Source organism: Hypomesus transpacificus, unplaced genomic scaffold (assembly GCF_021917145.1).
Source record: "Hypomesus transpacificus isolate Combined female unplaced genomic scaffold, fHypTra1 scaffold_225, whole genome shotgun sequence".
Lineage (NCBI taxonomy): Eukaryota > Metazoa > Chordata > Actinopteri > Osmeriformes > Osmeridae > Hypomesus > Hypomesus transpacificus.
In genome coordinates this window covers 1-18,064 of record NW_025813760.1, presented here as the reverse complement: position 1 = coordinate 18,064, position 18,064 = coordinate 1, and the positions used below count along the sequence as shown (strand labels likewise).

General features: G+C 41.6%; 2 protein-coding genes and 1 long non-coding RNA gene across 3 annotated transcripts; all 3 read left to right on the top strand.

Moving 5' to 3' along the window:
• The first annotated feature begins 41 nt into the window (after window positions 1-41).
• LOC124462556 (serine/threonine-protein kinase pim-3-like) lies at window positions 42-2,113 on the top strand. Its single transcript, XM_047014163.1, has 7 exons — window positions 42-45; window positions 288-382; window positions 497-544; window positions 688-957; window positions 1,094-1,271; window positions 1,486-1,665; window positions 2,094-2,113. The coding sequence occupies exons 1-7, from the start codon at window positions 42-44 to the stop codon at window positions 2,111-2,113; spliced, it is 795 nt and encodes a 264-aa protein (XP_046870119.1).
• Window positions 2,114-7,095: 4,982 nt separating this feature from the next.
• Window positions 7,096-7,796, top strand: LOC124462554. The gene is made up of 3 exons (XR_006955461.1): window positions 7,096-7,176; window positions 7,536-7,580; window positions 7,707-7,796. It is a non-coding gene; the product is annotated as an uncharacterized LOC124462554 (long non-coding RNA).
• A 3,692-nt stretch (window positions 7,797-11,488) lies between these two features.
• On the top strand, window positions 11,489-14,434 carry LOC124462549 (L-rhamnose-binding lectin CSL3-like). The gene is made up of 12 exons (XM_047014155.1): window positions 11,489-11,648; window positions 11,906-11,935; window positions 12,023-12,067; window positions 12,280-12,415; window positions 12,512-12,621; window positions 12,862-12,912; window positions 13,125-13,260; window positions 13,353-13,462; window positions 13,537-13,581; window positions 13,880-14,015; window positions 14,099-14,232; window positions 14,318-14,434. Exons 1-12 carry the CDS (start codon window positions 11,615-11,617, stop codon window positions 14,332-14,334), a joined length of 984 nt encoding a protein of 327 aa, XP_046870111.1. The 5' UTR covers window positions 11,489-11,614; the 3' UTR covers window positions 14,335-14,434.
• The last annotated feature ends 3,630 nt before the right edge of the window (window positions 14,435-18,064 follow it).

Below are 18,064 nucleotides of genomic sequence, written 5' to 3'. Positions count from 1 at the left end.
ATCACAATAACGTGTATATCAATGCACCCCCACCTTGAAACATGAGTGAGTATGACGATATTAACTGCTGTAAAAAAAAATTCAAATGCCTTAGAATATTGTAGAACACAAAACATTCAATGAAATGACTATAGGTACATAATGATGCATATAGTAACAACATAGTTAAAGACGATAGCTGAGGTAGCTAGATTTAAACATACATAATAATAAAGACAGAAAAAAAGAGATAGATGGATAGGCCAAAATGTTCATTATACATGAATGTGTGTGTGTGTACTCTGTAGGATCGTTTGAGGAGAAGTACGTGGAACTGAGCTGTCTTGGCCAAGGTGGCTTCGGCTCAGTCTACGCTGGACTCCGTATAGATGACAATCTGCCTGTACGAATGACATAACACACACATACAAAAATATACACACAGTCACACACAGAGCAGTATATCATTTTTATAAATCAACATGTTGTATTTCCCCCCACCCGTCTCTTTCGATAGGTGGCAGTCAAGCACGTTCCCATTGATAAGGTGATAAATACAACTGTGGTGAGTGGACCAATCCCACTTTTACAATTCATATATTCCATTATAGATTCTCATTCTGAATTATCTGTCATCCATGTCTTCCAATGGATAACATCCCTATTGCAGCATGAACTCTAACTGGTTGTCTGTGTTCTGTGTTTAAGACCCTGCGTGGGAAGCTCTGCCAGCTCCCCCTGGAGGTGGTGCTCCTACTGATTGTAGGACAGGGTGGGGCAGACATGGCTGAGAAGGCCAGGGGTGAGGAGTTGAGGGGTGAGGCCAGGGTTGGAGACGGTCAGGCAGCAGTGGAGCTGCTGAACTGGTACGAGCTGGACCAAGAGCTCATTATAGTTCTGGAGAGGCCTGTACCCGCCGTGGAACTGTTTGACTATATCCAGGAGAGAGGAGGATGTCTTCCAGAGGATCAGGCCAAAGTGAGTGTGTGCAGACAAGTTCATCACAGCCATCCACCTCCAAAGAGCTATTTGTGAAAGTCAACATTCATCACCATTTGCCCCTCCTCTCCCAACTGTCCTCCATCTTTCTCTCGGTCTCTTTCTCTTTCTGTAGATCATTCTGAGGCAGCTGGTTGAGGCCATGGTCAATTTTCACTCTTGGGGTGTCCTCCACCGAGATATTAAGCCAGAGAACCTTCTGGTCGAGACCGGATCTGCAGTTCCACGGATTAGGGTTCTGGACTTTGGCTGTGGCTGCATTATTCAAGAAGCACCCTACACCGAGTTCCTTGGTACGATTCCCTACTCTTGTATTGTCTCTGCCCCCCCCCCCCCCCCCCCCATCGATATTAAAAAGCAATATATCATCGAAGATTTACCATGATGACAAACACAAGGACTTGAGCGGAAATAAAGAATGGACTCAGTTGCGATTGCACCCAATCACATACGTACACACACTTCCATGTGCGGTTTAACTTAGGTTGTTTTGTGTGTGTGTGTCAGGGACCAAAATGTACATCCCTCCTGAATGGTACCTCCATGGTTCCTACAAGGCGGTTCCATCCGCTGTCTGGCAGCTGGGGGTACTGTTATACAACGTGCTGTCTGGGATATTCCCCTTTCGCACACCCGACCAGGTCCTTTATTGTGATCCTATCCCTACCATGGATGGGTTTTCCAGCCGTAAGACACCCATCCACACGCAGACGAGAAAAATAAACATACACACTCACACAGAGGCACACACATGCTTTCTGTCTGTATCAAACTGACCACAGTTTCCTCCACTTCTCTCATATTCTCTGCTATCTATCTCTTTCTCTTTCTTTCTCTCTCCAGAATGTAAAAACCTGCTGAAATTGTGTTTGGCAAAGTGCCCCGAAGACCGGCCCACTCTAGAGGAAGTCCTTCTCCACCCGTGGCTGCATCCAGAGGAGGAGAGGAAAGCAGGGAGACAGAAAAAGAGAAAGAGAAAGGAAAGAAGAGATGCAGAGAGCAGCAGAGGAGGGGAGAGGAAGAGAGAGCTGGAAGAGAGACAGGATTCGGGGGAGTCTTCGACGGCACTGTCCCTTGAGGACTCCTCGTCTTCGTCCTCCCTCTCCCTGTCCCAGGGCAACACCAAGAGGTGTAGGGTAGATACCAGGAGCCCCAAGGTGTCCCCTAAAAGCACCACTGCCACAACAATGACCCCACATGGTACACATGGAAGAGGTAAGACACACAAACACAGACGGTCACAGCCATGCACCAGTTTAAGTTCTCCTGGTCTTCCTTGCCCCCCGTGTTTTCTGTCTGTCTCCGTGGGTGTGTGTTCTGGTCTTGGTTTGGCCTCTCGAGGCTCCCTGCACTCCTATGTCTCATTCCAATCACCCTTTCTAGAGGTTGATAAATAACTACTTTGTTGTTTTAATCCTGTCTTGCTTTTCCCTGCTTTTGTGTCCATCCCCTATTACTGACAGTGGGATGCGACCATGACAAGGACCCAGAGGAGAAGCAGGGCTACATGGAAAGGGAGACAGAACTTGGCAGGTCAGTGGGAAACCTCCTAAACTTTGAACCTCATCAGCTGATTTTTCAGATGAAGCATTGATTCTGAGAAAGGCCATGAGTGAGTAATATTGCTCTCCCCAGGGCCCATGCTGTGTCCACCATCCCAGAAATCAGTGATACAGCACTGCTGCCCAGAGGCCCTCTTCCTGTGCTGCCCAGAGGCCCTCTTCCTGTGCTGCCCAGAGGCCCTCTGCCTGTGCTGCCCAGAGGCCCTCTGCCTGTGCTGCCCAGAGCCCTGGTGCCCGTGCTGCCCAGAGGCCTGGTGCCTGTGCTGCCCAGAGGCCCTCTGCCTGTGCTACCCGAAGGCTCTCTGCCCGTGCTGCCCAGAGGCCTGGTGCCCATGCTGCCCAGAGTCCTGGTGCCCGTGCTGCCCAGCACCGAGCCCTCTGCTCCTCCTGAGCCCCCGGCAGAGTCCTGGCCGACTCCAGCACCCCCAGAGCTCGGTGCACATAAGAAGCCCAGCCTTGGTCACCACCACCGACCCCCTGAGCACCTCTGCGCATCCAGACGGCCTCCAGGTCTGCCTCCAGAGCTGCCCCGGCTTTTCACCCTGCCTCCTGGCCGGCCTCCAGAACTGCCCTGGCCTTCGTCCCTGCCCCCCGGTCGTCCTCCCGACCTCCCCACTGTCCCTTTCTCCCCCCGTCGCCTTCCAGACAGCCCCCCCCCCCTCCCCCTTTCAGGAGAGAGGAAGATATCTCCCTGAGGATCAGGTCAAGGTGAGTGATTTTACAAGTTCATACTCACAAACCCATGTCTGGAATAATACCAAATCCTGTAGAAAACTGTTAGAGATCACAGACCACAGACTCTGGATCCAGAAAAGCTGCCAAAGGAAGGTTGGAACAAGGTTCTTATGGAGCCTGATGAACACCAGATTGGATGGAAACGGACGTGTGAATGATGCTGAACAGAGATGAATGAAGCTGAAAAGTCCATGGAAAATGGACACCAGAATGATGATGCTAGAAACAGAAGGGAAGACCAACACACCACTACATACATACAGTACACACATGTTCCTATGGTGTACGTAACACCAGGAGAGAGGAAGACATCTCTTAGAGGATTAAGCCGAAGATATCTCCCAGGGATTTCCAAGCCGTAAGACACGCATCCACACGCAGGAAATGACATGCACACTCACCCGAGACACACATTGTCTTTAACTAGCTGACCACAATCCCCTCCACCTCTGTCATATTCTCTGCTATCTGTCATTCTCTCTTTCCTTTTCTCTCTTCAGAAGATGTGAACCTACAGAAGGAGGCGGTTTGGCAAAGACCTGCCCACTCTGGAGGGAATTCTGCTCCACCCTTGGCTGCAGTGGTCCAGCCCCTCCCCTTCACCTCTGGGAACACACCATGGGTCGGTGTGCAGCTCATCCACTGTCTCACCACCACAGACCACCTGGGACAGAACATACATTTTTTTCAAATCTCCCAAGCATATTTACAATACACTAAATAAATAATACATTATATGCTTAACTAGTCTGTTTATTTCTAGGAATTTAAATGTCCAAATACTGATTTCAAGTGATCTTCTGTCCTTTTTAGCTCATAGTAGAATAGTGCCCATGTCTGTGATGCAGACGGTGATTGAGATGTTGGTCATTTTAATTTGATGACACACAGGCAGCCATTATCAAGATATCTGTTGCAGTGCTTGTCACCGCTCTCGCTACTGCAGTCTCAATCTGATATTTACAGATTACAAATGATATTTCAGGTTGCAAAACTTTTCTACAGATGCAAATATTTCCTACAGATGCAAAATATGTTTGGCCCTTATTTGATAACATACTGCACAGGCCAACCTCAGAGCCGTAGTTTCTTCAGAGCCAACTCATGGCAATACTATGAATCTTACATTACACGTCAGTATTTATGCAGTGCCCGTGATGTCAGACTGTAGAACTCCTTGCCACAACCCACCTCTGCAGAGTGCATCAGTGTTGGACGGGGTCTGGAAAGTTGTATTGTTTTTAATATTTTAAACACTTATGTTAATATTCCCTGTCACAACCATGATGTCAACCCCCTCTTGCAAATTCTGCGGAAATGATTTGAAACGTTTAGATTCAATTTTATTCTCCTAATTTAGGCTCTATTAGCACTAGCCTCAACAGAAAAAACTAAATGTCAATGAATGTCTTTGGTGAAAGAAACACCTAATGTGTAAACACAATCATCACATGTTAAATACAATTTGGCTGAGCAGGTGATTTTCTTATTTCAATATTGCACCCTTTTTAGTCCCACTTCTCATACCACAAGTATATCCGATGGGCCTGAACTGTAGGTGGCCTATATTATTTGTATTTCCTTTTATTTTATCTAACCTGATTTTGATGCACATTCCTTGTGGACTGTATTGGATTTGCCATGTGCCTTGATGTAACAGACGTGGTCTTGCAAGGTTGTTAGTATATCTTGAAACTCCACGAGTCCTCGTCTCACACTGGGTGCTCTCACCTATTTGATACTGTAATATGTCCTGATATGACCCTGATACGTGATCTGAGCTCCCACTCGAGTGGTACACTCATGTTTCTCCCTTCAGCTCAGTTTACTTTAGAAATACTGACAGAAGACTCCCGTGCAAATAGTCATTGTAAGAAAAGCACATTTAACAATAGATACAGACATGAGCACATCAGAGTACACTGACTGGTGTCCACATCAAATAAACACAGCCCAAATGCTGGTCTATATGGTGGAGTCAGGTGGCTGAGCAGTTAGGGAATTGGGCTAGTAACCTGAAGGTCGCCAGTTCGATTCCCGGCTGTGCCAAATTACATTGTGCCAATGGGCAAGGCACTTTACCCTACTTTCCTCGGGGGGAATGTCCCTGTACTTACTGTAAGTCACTCTGGATAAGAGGGTCTAGTAAATGACTAAATGAAATGAAATATAACAGACCAGACGGAACAATACGATTTAATAGAAATTAATCTGTGATGTGGATTTTTTGTGATACAGTTGACACAACAGTGCAAATCTACAATTAACAAACCAAAAATTGGAGCAGGTGTAGCTCTTTTGTTTAATTTATATCATATCAAAACTGTTGATACTCAGGAAAAGTCTTGATGAAGACCATCCAGCTTTTTCCGGATCTCAAAATGGGACAGACCGGTGAGACCTGAGTCTCACCTTCTGATACTGCCTTGAGTATGTTGAACCCAAGTGTGGGACTTTTATTTTTGAAGGAAACCAGGAAATAAAGGAAGTTTCAGGTTCCAGGTAGGCTGCATTCAAGTGATCTGTAACTTCATCCAACACCGGCGGAACAGGACTCAGCGTCAGAGAATCACAAAGGTTTGGCACCGAGTATCAGGAACTGGAAAACAAACACTGAGACCCAGTTTCCCAGACATGGATGCATACTTGTCCTAGACTGAAAACGTTTTCAATGGAGATCTTCATTTTTCTCTTCCTTTAGGACTAGGCTAAATCCATGTCTGGGAAACTCAGACTAAGAGTTACACACCTTTGCTGCCCACTATAATAATAATAATAAATATAGCTGCAAGTAGCGATGTGGGTTCCTCCTCAAAATGGCAAAATATTATGAAAATGTATATTGGAGAAGGTCAAAAGTTGGACAACAAGACACCAAAAACAATTCATGCTTGGCAAACAACAGGTTGATTGGAGATTAGAAACTCAAGATCATGTGGTTGCATGTCAGCCTCTCTATCCCCTCTACTACACATCAACTGTTGAGATTTTTTAACAGAAAGGGCAAAGTATTAGCTTTGGATCCTTGAGGCTTTTTTGTTCCCCATGAGAAATAAGGCATGTATAGCAATCTTCAGGCATTTTGTGGTAATGGGACGCTGGGGAAATCACATAGACTTTGGGCGTGGTTTATAGCGCCACCGATGGGTATACGTGGGCCACGAGCCGTCTGGGAGTAGTGAGTGACCTGTTGTATCATTGGGCCAAATTTGAAAAAATCGTCCGAAGGACTTTTTGAGCTATTGAGCCATTTAATGGAGAAATATAATAATAAGAATACTAACAAAAACAGGAGGAACCCTAATAAGACTTTATTTATATAGCACATTTCATGCACGGATTGCAGCACAAAGTGCTTTACATAAAATCTATAAAAACTATCTTATCAGTAATGAAAGTAATAAGAAAATTAAAAGAAAACCCTTCTGAACATATGCCGCAGTCTTTGCGGTAATCCAGAAAACACAAGCCGCAGTCGTTGCGAAATCTCGAGCCACAGTCTTTGTGGTTTCCCAATATAAATAAAAAGTTACAAATAAAATGTAACCCAAGCTCAGGACCTTTTTTCAGAGCAGTTCAGAACCAATGATGAGCTCAAGCCTTTTAAAGAGCAATCCAAAGCACACAATGTCAGACTTTTGGCAGTCCTATGAATGCAATTACTAATCAAACACCACCTAATTTTTATAAACCTTTCATAAACACTCTCACCTTTTATAAGCACAATGACTAGTTAAACACCTACATATCCAACACATGCAGCTGCCAATTTTGTGATTCATTTAGCTATTTGTTCATCAGTCAGAATCTCAGCCTCTATAAAACAAGTTGTCTGAGGTGAGGTTGTTGTTCGTATCTAGAAACTCCATGAGTCCTCGTCTCACGCTGGGTGCTCTGATCTGTAAGTATCTTGTCTCTCTGGGGAGGGGGGCAGCTCCTTACAGAGCTGAAGGACAAGTTTATGTTTATATCATTAAAGCTTGTCTGTGTTTGAATTTGTAGAACTAGATTATGGTTTGTGACTGGATTCATTGTTAGACTAATTATAAAGCTCTCATTATGAAAATGTAAAGATAATACGAGCATAATTCCACAGACACTGTGACAGTTTTCAAAAACACTGTTAAACTGCCAGATTGTGAATGTGGTCTTTGTGCCTGTTTCAGTGCTGGCATGTTGTATGTCTACAGAAGCAGGTAAAACTCAGAAGAACCTATTTGTAAATGTGTTAACAACAGACTAGTATTTGTATTGTTTCAGTGACGACAGACATCTGTGAAGGTCAGCAGGCCACCCTGAACAGTGGTACGTTGTTACACTACTACACAGTTACAGTTTTACTGTTGTCCTGCCATACTGTTAGTTTCTCATTGCATTCAAAAGTTACATTCATATTAAGAACGTATGAGTTAAACCCTTCCTGTTTCCAAGGAGTTCTGTGATCAACGTAGTCAGTGCAAACTATGGATGCACAGACAGTGTGACCCACGCACATCTCTGCATGTGACCTATATCTGCGTTCCCACAAGTAAGTTATCTTTACATCAGTTTATGTGTGTATGTATTTGACTCTGGCACACTTTCTGTTTCAGTGAGTATTGTAGAAGTGGACCATTCCTGGAACAGGACCTGGATGTAATCCTGTTCCAATAACAAAGACTAGTTAAATATTGAATACATGTATCCATTTACACCACATCCTTAATTATCTTGTTTTCTTAACCTAGTGTGCTTTTGCAAAATGTAGACTCATATTAAATGTAGTGTTTATTTAACAGGAAGACTTGTGAGCAGAGCAAATTGACAGTACACCTATTCATTTTCCTTTTACAGTTTTTTTCAACTGCTTACACACAAAATATGTATGTGTTACAGTGGTGGGTATAATTTGAACCTTTACTGTAGAAATGATAACAGGTAAGTAACAATCTACTATAGTTAAAACATGTTTTAATGTACACATAATAACTGTTTCAGCTTGTTTCAGCTTTACACTGGCTCCCTGTTACCTTCAGAATTGACTTTACTGTAAGGTCTTTTTCCTCACATACAAAGCTCTAGACGGACAAGGCCCTAGCTACATTGCTAACTCTCTTACTAACTACACACCAGCTAGAGTACTGCGATCATCAGATGCAGGCCTTTTAGAGGTCACTAGAAGCAGTCATAAGAAGATTGGTGATGCTACCTTTGTCAATTACGCTCCCGGTTTTTTCAAATGATTACACACATATGTTTTTTTTTACTCGTCCTCTTTTTTTCAAAACTCCAAGAACTGCAGACAAAATGCAAAATCCCTCACTTCTCTTGTAAAATGAAGCACTGCATTCAAAATCTCACAAACGAGTTTTGAAAGCAAACATTTGTCTTATGTTGCAAACACCTTTGCCATAATATTACATTTTTTGATATATCATATACACACAGTTATTCAAAACCTAAAACTCTTCTTTCATGAGCTCCTATGTACATTTCTGTACAAGATTGAAAGCAAATGGCAGAGATGTTGAAAAATTCATGGTAAACATGAAAACAAAATTGAAACCTGTTTTTTTACTGTAAGCATTTGTGGTTGTGAAAACAGTATTACACAGTATGAAAGAAAATAAATACATCAACCGTGTGTAGTAGGACAGAAACCAAAACCCATCTTTTTTCAAAAATTTGGAATAACATGATTACAGTTATCCAAAGGAATGGTGTGAATGACTACTCTTACAGTCACTGTACTGTTGCACAGTATGATACAGTAATCCACCAGACTGGGACTAATCATGCAGTGCACTGCAGTCAATGGATGCATGGGTGCTAAAATATATGTATTTGTACACGATACCGTGTGTTGTGCTGAAACAGCTATCATGTTCTAACGTACATATTACTCTAAATTGTTACATACCTGTTATAATTTCTACAGTAAAGAAGTTCGTCTTTTGCAACCGACATGCGCAGTTGAGCCTGCTTGACAGATGTGTGACGTAGGGTGATAATTGGTCTATATCCAATCAGAAAGCAAGCTGAGAGAATACAGAAGCATAACAAACGGAGTCACGGCGCAACACAAAATTTAATGGAATTGATATGTGGCAACAGCAAACCCTTTTCTTTTTTCTGTTAATTTTCTGTGAAAATAATTCCAAACATTATCATTGCAATTTCTTCCTGCAAATAGTCTGCCATGCTTATTCTTTATTCTCAACAGATTTTGCGAGGTTTCTTGTGTTAACAGTCGGTACACTGGTTGGACATCTGTTTGTGTGTGGTGTGCTAGTCTTTGTCAAATCATGGCACACACCACACACTGTAGGAGCAAAACGGCTGAATCTAGGATTTTTTGTCCTCATGTTTGTGGTCTCTCACAGTTTGATATCTTATAAGGTTAAAAAAAATCGTTTATCTATTCTAAAGCCTTGATTAGTGTTGAGTAAAGCAATGAGTGTTTGCACATGTGAGGAGTTAGTGTGAGGCACTGATGAATTAGTGTGGCATTTTGATTGTTTGTGTTTGAAAAAGGAAATCAAGATGCTTCCTGTTAGAATTGTTTGTGTTACGTGGAGAATTGTATGTTGTGTTTTGCAAAAAGTGTTTAATGAAATAGAAAACTGAATCAAGGCCAAAAATGTGTGTATGCTTTTGCTGATTTGATGAGTGGTTCTGGTGTTTGAGTATCAGGTTTCAGAAATTGTGTGACAAGTAATGATTTTGTATGTAAGCAGTTGAAAAAAACTGTAATACAATTTTGTATGCATGCATGCCAATCATCACTAACAGTAGTTTTATGGGCTAAACTGAGTTGAAGGGAGAAACATGAGGGTAACTTGGCCCCCCAATGGTCAGCTCCCCACCTCCATCAGGGACACTGACTGTCTCCCCATCTTCAAGAAAAGGCTCCAGACACACTTGTTCCGGGAGTACAACGGCACTTAGGAATGCTTGGCTGGACCTGATGTTAGTTTCCTCCAGGATCACAATGACACTTATTGAGTGACTTGTTGCTCTTGTAGGTTAGTTATAACAAAGTTAAGTCTTGTACTCGCTGTGAAATATTTTACTGTTGATTGTTCTTCTTCAGGTACAGTCCTGCACTTTTTGTGGTTCATGTTGTTTTAATTCGTAACTTGTATAACTGCATACTCTTATGGGTCTTCCCTTTGGCACTTGTTTAGTTTTTTCACAATGTATGCTTCATGTTTTGGCTGCTTGCAATGTTTGGGACTACCTCGTTGTTATGATCAGTGACCTATGCTCTTTTGTAAAGCTGTCTCTTGGAAGTCGCTTTGGATAAAAGCACCCCTTTTTGTCCCCTTTGGTACTCACCAGGAGTGTGGTTGATGAGCAACAGGTGTGCCTCATTGATGCTCTCTTCCCCAGCCCAGCAGTAAAGGGCTGGGCAATTTCCTCCCACGCCTGGTTTACCGAAGCTAATATGGTGAGGAAATTGCCACAATTGTTACAAATCAAGTTCTCAAATCAATTTCTGTAAAATGTAAATAGAAAAAAACCCTATTAGAAGGACAATTGCAGTATTTCTAAGTTTTATGATTTACATCATGTCAAACTCATAAGGTGGAACAATTCAGGGACACGTTATAGTCAATGGTTCTTGGAAAAAGTTTTATGATAGTGTTTTCAATTCCTCCCAGCAGTGCGTAAAGTGTATTCAGAAGGTTGAATGTATTTGAGGGTTGTGTGTGTATTTTGAATGCAAAGTTAGGTTTTTAGGACAGATAATATGGTTTTGACAACAGTGTTTGATTTGGGGTTAAAAGTCAAGGGTTTGGCCAGTGTAAATATGAAGATGTGTGTTTAGAGTATAGAGAAAACACAGTACAAATTCAAGAAATGTGTGTTAGCAATTGAGAAAAAAACTGTAATGTGAGAGTTGAAATTCAAGCCCAGGATTACACCAAGACTTGTCACCTCTGGTTTAAGCCAGGGGGTTAAACCTCCTAGATTCTTAGTTAGCATCTCTCTTTTGGATTTGGGGCCACATAGTAGGACTTTAGTTTTGTCTTCATTTAATGTATGAAAGTTATCATTCATCCATTTGTTTATTGCCGACAAGCAGTTGGAAAAGAATTCACGGCTGTTGCATCGTTGGGTTCAGCGGATATATAGTGTCTTCCGCATTGCTATGGAAATCTGTATTATACTATGAATACAATGACTGATCAAACACTACCTACCCTTTATAAACACAATGACTAGTTAAACACTACATATCCAACACATGCAGCTGCCAAGTGGGTGATTTATTTAGCTATTTGTTCATGAGTGGGAATCTTAGGCTATAAAATGAGTTGTCTGATGTGAAGTTGTTATTCGTATCTAGAAACACCATGAGTCGTCGTCTCAGGCTGGGTGCTCTGATCTGTAAGTATCTGGTCTCTCTGGGGAGGGGGGCAGCTCCTTGGAGAGCTGAAGGACTAGTTTATATTCACTTTGTTAAAGCTCGTCTGTGTTTGAGGTTGTAGAACTAGATTTGTGAATGGATTCATTGTTAGATTATTATAAAGCTCCCATTATGGAAATGTAGAGATAATACAAAAGCAATTCCACAGACAATGTGACACTATCAAAAACACTGTTAAACTGCCAGATTGTGTTTGTGGTCTTTGTGTCTGTTTCAGTGCTGGCATGTTGCATGTCTACAGGAGCAGGTAAAACAAAGAAGAACCTGAAAGTCCTAGTGGGGATCTGTTTGTGAATGTGTAAACGATTGACAATTATTATTTGTACTGTTTCAGAGACGACAGACATCTGTGAAGCTCAGCAGGCCACCCTGAACTGTGGTATGTTGTTACACTGCTACACTGTTACACTGCTATACTGTTACACAATTAGTTATACTGTTGCAGTGTTCATTACACTGCTACTCTGTTATACTTGTACTGTTATAATGTTGCTCTGCTTTACTGTTAGTTTCACACTGCATACACTTAAACTAGAGAGTTTCATCAAAAGTAAGCGAGCATAAGAGGTAATAACGTTTTCCTGTTTCCAGGGAGATCTGTGATCAACGTGGTCAGTGCTAACTATGGACGCACAGACAGTGTGACCTGCATCTCTGGTCGTCCAGCCAATCAGATTAGCAAGACCGACTGCATCAACCCCAAAACCTTCCAGTTGGTGGCTAGCATGTAAGACGCACACACGCACACACACACACCATGGACACACGTACAGACACTCTCACACACATATACTAACATTTTTTGCTCCTCTCATCTTCCCAGGTGCAATGGAAAGACAAGCTGTTCCCTGGTTGCCTCCAACTCTGTGTTCTCTGATCCATGTTTTGGAACCTACAAATACCTGAAAGTTACCTACACCTGCATTCCCCCAAGTTAGTATTGTGTGTGTGTGTGTGTGTGTGTGTGTGTGTGTGTGTGTGTGTAAACTGTTGACACTGACACCTATTTGAACTATTACTGTTTCAGAGATAAGTGATCTGAGAAGATCTTATGTGAATGTGTAGGCATTTGAAAATTACATCTATTTGTACTGTTACTGTTTCAGAGACGACAAACATCTGTGAAAGTCTGTTTGTAAATGTGTAAGCCATTGACAATTATTATTTGTACAGTTTCAGAGACGACAGACATCTGTGAAGCTCAGCAGGCCACCCTGAACTGTGGTATGTTGTTACACTGCTACACTGTTACACTGCTATACTGTTACACTGTTAGTTATACTGTTGGAGTGTTCATTGTACTGCTACTCTGTTATACTTGTACTGTTATAATGTTGCTCTGCTTTACTGTTAGTTTCACACTGAGTAAACTTAAACAAGAGAGTTTCATCAAAAGTAAACGAGCATAAGAGGTAATATTGTCTTCCTGTTTCCAGGGAGTTCTCTGATCAACGTGGTCAGGGCTAACTATGGACGCACAGACAGTGTGACCTGCATCTCTGGTCGTCCAGCCAATCAGATTAGCAAGACCGACTGCATCAACCCCAAAACCTTCCCGTTGGTGGCTAGCATGTAAGACGCACACACACACACACACACCATGGACACACGCACACAGACACTCACACACATATACTCACATTTTGCTCCTCCCACCTTCCCAGGTGCAATGGAAAGACAAGCTGTTCCCCGGTTGCCTCCCACTCTGTGTTCTCTGATCCCTGTATTGGAACCTACAAATACCTGAATGTCACCTACACCTGCATTCCCCCAAGTTAGTATTGTGTTTGTGTGTGTATAAGTGTATACCCCTGGCACTGACATCTATTTGAACTATTATTGTTTCAGTGACGACAGTCATCTGTGAAGGTCAGACGACCTCCCTAAACTGTGGTATGTTACACCGTTACATACTGTTACACCGTTACATACTGTTACACTGTTACATACTGTTACTGTTACACTGTTACATACTGTTACTGTTACATCGTTACATACTGTTACTGTTACACCGTTACATACTGTTACTGTTACACTGTTACTGCTACACTGTTAAACTGCTATACTGTTATATTACCAACTATTACAATTATACTGATGCCCTGCTATACTGTTAAAGTTTCACACTTAAACTACAAGTTTCATCAAAAGTAAGTGAGCATAAGAGGTATTAGCTTCTTCCTGTTTCCAGGGAGTTCTCTGATCAAGGTGGTCAGTGCTAACTATGGACGCACAGACAGTGTGACCTGCATATCTGGTCATCCAGCCAATCAGATTCGCAAGACCGACTGCATCTTTTCCACAACCTTCCAGATGGTGGCTACCATGTAAGATGCGTGTATACACACACACACACACACACAAACGCTCTCTCGCACACACACTTATTTTGCTCCTTCCACCTTCCCAGATGCAATGGAAAGACAAGCTGTTCTCTGGATGCCTCCAACTCTGTGTTCTCTGATCCCTCCAACTCTGTGTTCTCTGATCCCTGTCCTGGAACCTACAAATACCTGGATGTGACCTACATCTGCGTTCCCACAAGTAAGTGGTCTTTTCATCAGTCTTTGTATAAATGTGACATTATGAGTGTATATATTTGACTTTAGCACATGTATTCCTCTTTCAGTGAGTATTGTTGCGTAGAAGGAGAGCTCCATCCCTGGAACAGACTTGACCCGGGGGTGAACCTGTTTCAAGGACGAAGACTAATTCAACATTGAATAAATTCCTCCATTCACTTGTATCAGTGTGTTGTGGTTGTATCCAGACAGGTCAGAAACACATCAGGGTCAAGATGATCAGTGATACAGGAAGCACTTGGTTTACTAACCCCACTGAGACCAAAGAAGTCCAGAGCTAAGCTCTGAGTTAAAACAAACAAAACTTAGTTCCAAATACTTGTCCCAGACATAACTAGCCTCCATCACAAGGATCCTGTTCGTAGTCTAGCGTTATGCAATTATACTCATGTGAAATGTGTTCAACCCTTTCCAGCCGGATCATACAAAACAAGTATTACAATACAACGGTTCCTGCCTTCATATTTTTGCTGTCCACACCGATTTTTATTTCTGGACTGCCAGACACTCATGACAACATAAGCTGAAGAACATCCAATTAGTTAAGGGGTTACCGGGCATTAATAATACACGTATCGTTAATATTGCCGACATATTCCCCACATCTTATATTTGAATGACCCTTTTTTGGTCCTGAGCTAAGCAGACAAAAAAAAACAGTTGGATAACGTTGTAAAACATTAGATTTGTAGTTGCAAAACGCAATTTATGTTAAAAAAAAATAAAGTTTTAACAGTATCTCTACTTTACTCAATGATTCTCGTGTACTTTTTACACCATTGCAGTACAACGTGGTGGTGAATCAAATCAGAACGTCTAATTAGGGGAGAACTTGCACTCTCGGGAACACTTCCGGTTTCTGAACTGGTTGCAATTCCAATATGGTTCCTTATGAAGGCGCTCACGGGCAAGTGCAGAATGAATGGAGGTCTATGGAGCTTCACCCCTCAAAATCCACTTTTCTCAGGATATGTTTTGTCTTGTAGGTGGAAACAAAGTTCACTATATTTTGGAGCAAGTTACAGTAATGTAATAGTCTACTGTGTAATATGTAATATTACATATATTTTCGTCCTACTTCCCCTAAAGCAATAAGGTTAAGGCTACTTAAAGACACTCCTTCCACTCAAAGTATGTTCTAAATGGCATAAATGCTGCCAATTAATAATGGACATAACAACTTATTGGAAATGGCCATTAACCTATCTTATCGATTAAGGTAGGCCACTCTAAAGCACGTGTAGGCCTACACTGTCTGCTTAATTTGATCTTGACATATAGGCTAAGCATTTTGTAGCAAAACATAACAGTAAACCCACTATTAATTGCATTATCTTAATTCAGTGTAACTACTTCAGCATAAGGGGCGTTCAGCAATCGCTATCGAATCAACAGCCACCTGCAATTTAGCTAGCAGGTGAAGAATACAACGAAAATCACCAGTTAACTTAATTTAAATTTGCAACAACTATAGATTAGATTAGATTCAACTTTATTGTAATTGCACAGAGTACAGTAACTGAGGCAACGAAATGCAGTTTAGCATCTAACCAGAAGTGGAAAAACAGCAAGAGGTGCAGAGCATGGCATGTGTAAAGTGCAATAAGTGAACAAATAGACACAAATAGAGAAAGGTAGACTAATACAATAACAGGCTAAAGACAAAATGCCAAATTATACGATTTACAGTTCTCAAGGACGCACAGTGGCGCGCGTTCCCGTTTGCGGTTTGAAGCATGTGTCCGTGCTATTCTCCGACATGCACTATAACAATCACTGCTGATAGTGGGTGATACTGTCATTATGACATCATAATAGATTTTAATGACATCAGCATACAGTTCCACAAAGCTGTACATGTGCATCATTTTAAAACCAGCAGATCATTGCTGCAAACTTTTTGAAGTAGCCTACATTTCTAGTCAGTTTTCTTATGAACTTACTAGATAATAATTATTCAACGATAGCCTGCAAATCAATGCACTCTACCACCTCAAAATGAGTGAGTATTACAATATTAACTGCTGTAGTATTTTTCAAATGCCTTCAAATATTGTACAACATCATCACATGTCACCACCATCTGATTTACACTCTGCCATGTCACATTTAGTGTTTGTACATTATTAGAAAACACTAAACACCATTTGTATACATCATACAATTAAAATGACTTGAAAACCACAAAAACATGATAACTTCACTATGAGTGTCAAGTCCGTCATCGCACCATCACCACCAAACCATCATACAAAAATATGAACTATTGTGTGGTTTAGGAGTCTGATAGTGTTGACACAAAGTGTCAAGGTAAAAAACACTTTGATAAAAAGAAAAAGGTTGGGAGGAGAAAAAAGAGTAGCTAAGGAGCTTAGTACATGTTAAATACTTTGGCTACTAATTTGTCTGAGTTTTATGTAAAAAAATATTGCACCTTGTTTATTCCCACTTCTCATGGCACAACCATTGAACTAATATATTCTATGCTATAGAATCTATGCTATTCTATACTAGCTGGATTGTAGGGTACCTATATGATTGTTTTGTGTTTTACAATATTGTCTAACCTGATGTGAATGTCACTTTCTTGTGGATCTTATTGAATTTCCCATGTTTCAAGAGGCACAAGGCTAATTCTACATATTTGACATCATAATGATTCCATGACAACAGCATACACATTCTACAAAAATATACATGTCTGCATTTTACAATCTCACTGCAGATCAATGCTACATTGCTTTTAAAAAGTTAAATGTTCATGAACTCAATAGATAGTAATGATATCACAATAACGTGTATATCAATGCACCCCCACCTTGAAACATGAGTGAGTATGACGATATTAACTGCTGTAAAAAAAAATTCAAATGCCTTAGAATATTGTAGAACACAAAACATTCAATGAAATGACTATAGGTACATAATGATGCATATAGTAACAACATAGTTAAAGATGATAGCTAAGGTAGCTAGATTTAAACATACATAATAATAAAGACAGAAAAAAAGAGATAGATGGATAGGCCAAAATGTTCATTATACATGAATGTGTGTGTGTGAACTCTGTAGGATCGTTTGAGGAGAAGTACGTGGAACTGAGCTGTCTTGGCCAAGGTGGCTTCGGCTCAGTCTACGCTGGACTCCGTATAGATGACAATCTGCCTGTACGAATGACATAACACACACATACAAAAATATACACACAGTCACACACAGAGCAGTATATCATTTTTATAAATCAACATGTTGTATTTCCCCCCACCCGTCTCTTTCGATAGGTGGCAGTCAAGCACGTTCCCATTGATAAGGTGATAAATACAACTGTGGTGAGTGGACCAATCCCACTTTTACAATTCATATATTCCATTATAGATTCTCATTCTGAATTATCTGTCATCCATGTCTTCCAATGGATAACATCCCTATTGCAGCATGAACTCTAACTGGTTGTCTGTGTTCTGTGTTTAAGACCCTGCGTGGGAAGCTCCGCCAGCTCCCCCTGGAGGTGGTGCTCCTACTGATTGTAGGACAGGGTGGGGCAGACATGGCTGAGAAGGCCAGGGGTGAGGAGTTGAGGGGTGAGGCCAGGGTTGGAGACGGTCAGGCAGCAGTGGAGCTGCTGAACTGGTACGAGCTGGACCAAGAGCTCATTATAGTTCTGGAGAGGCCTGTACCCGCCGTGGAACTGTTTGACTATATCCAGGAGAGAGGAGGATGTCTTCCAGAGGATCAGGCCAAAGTGAGTGTGTGCAGACAAGTTCATCACAGCCATCCACCTCCAAAGAGCTATT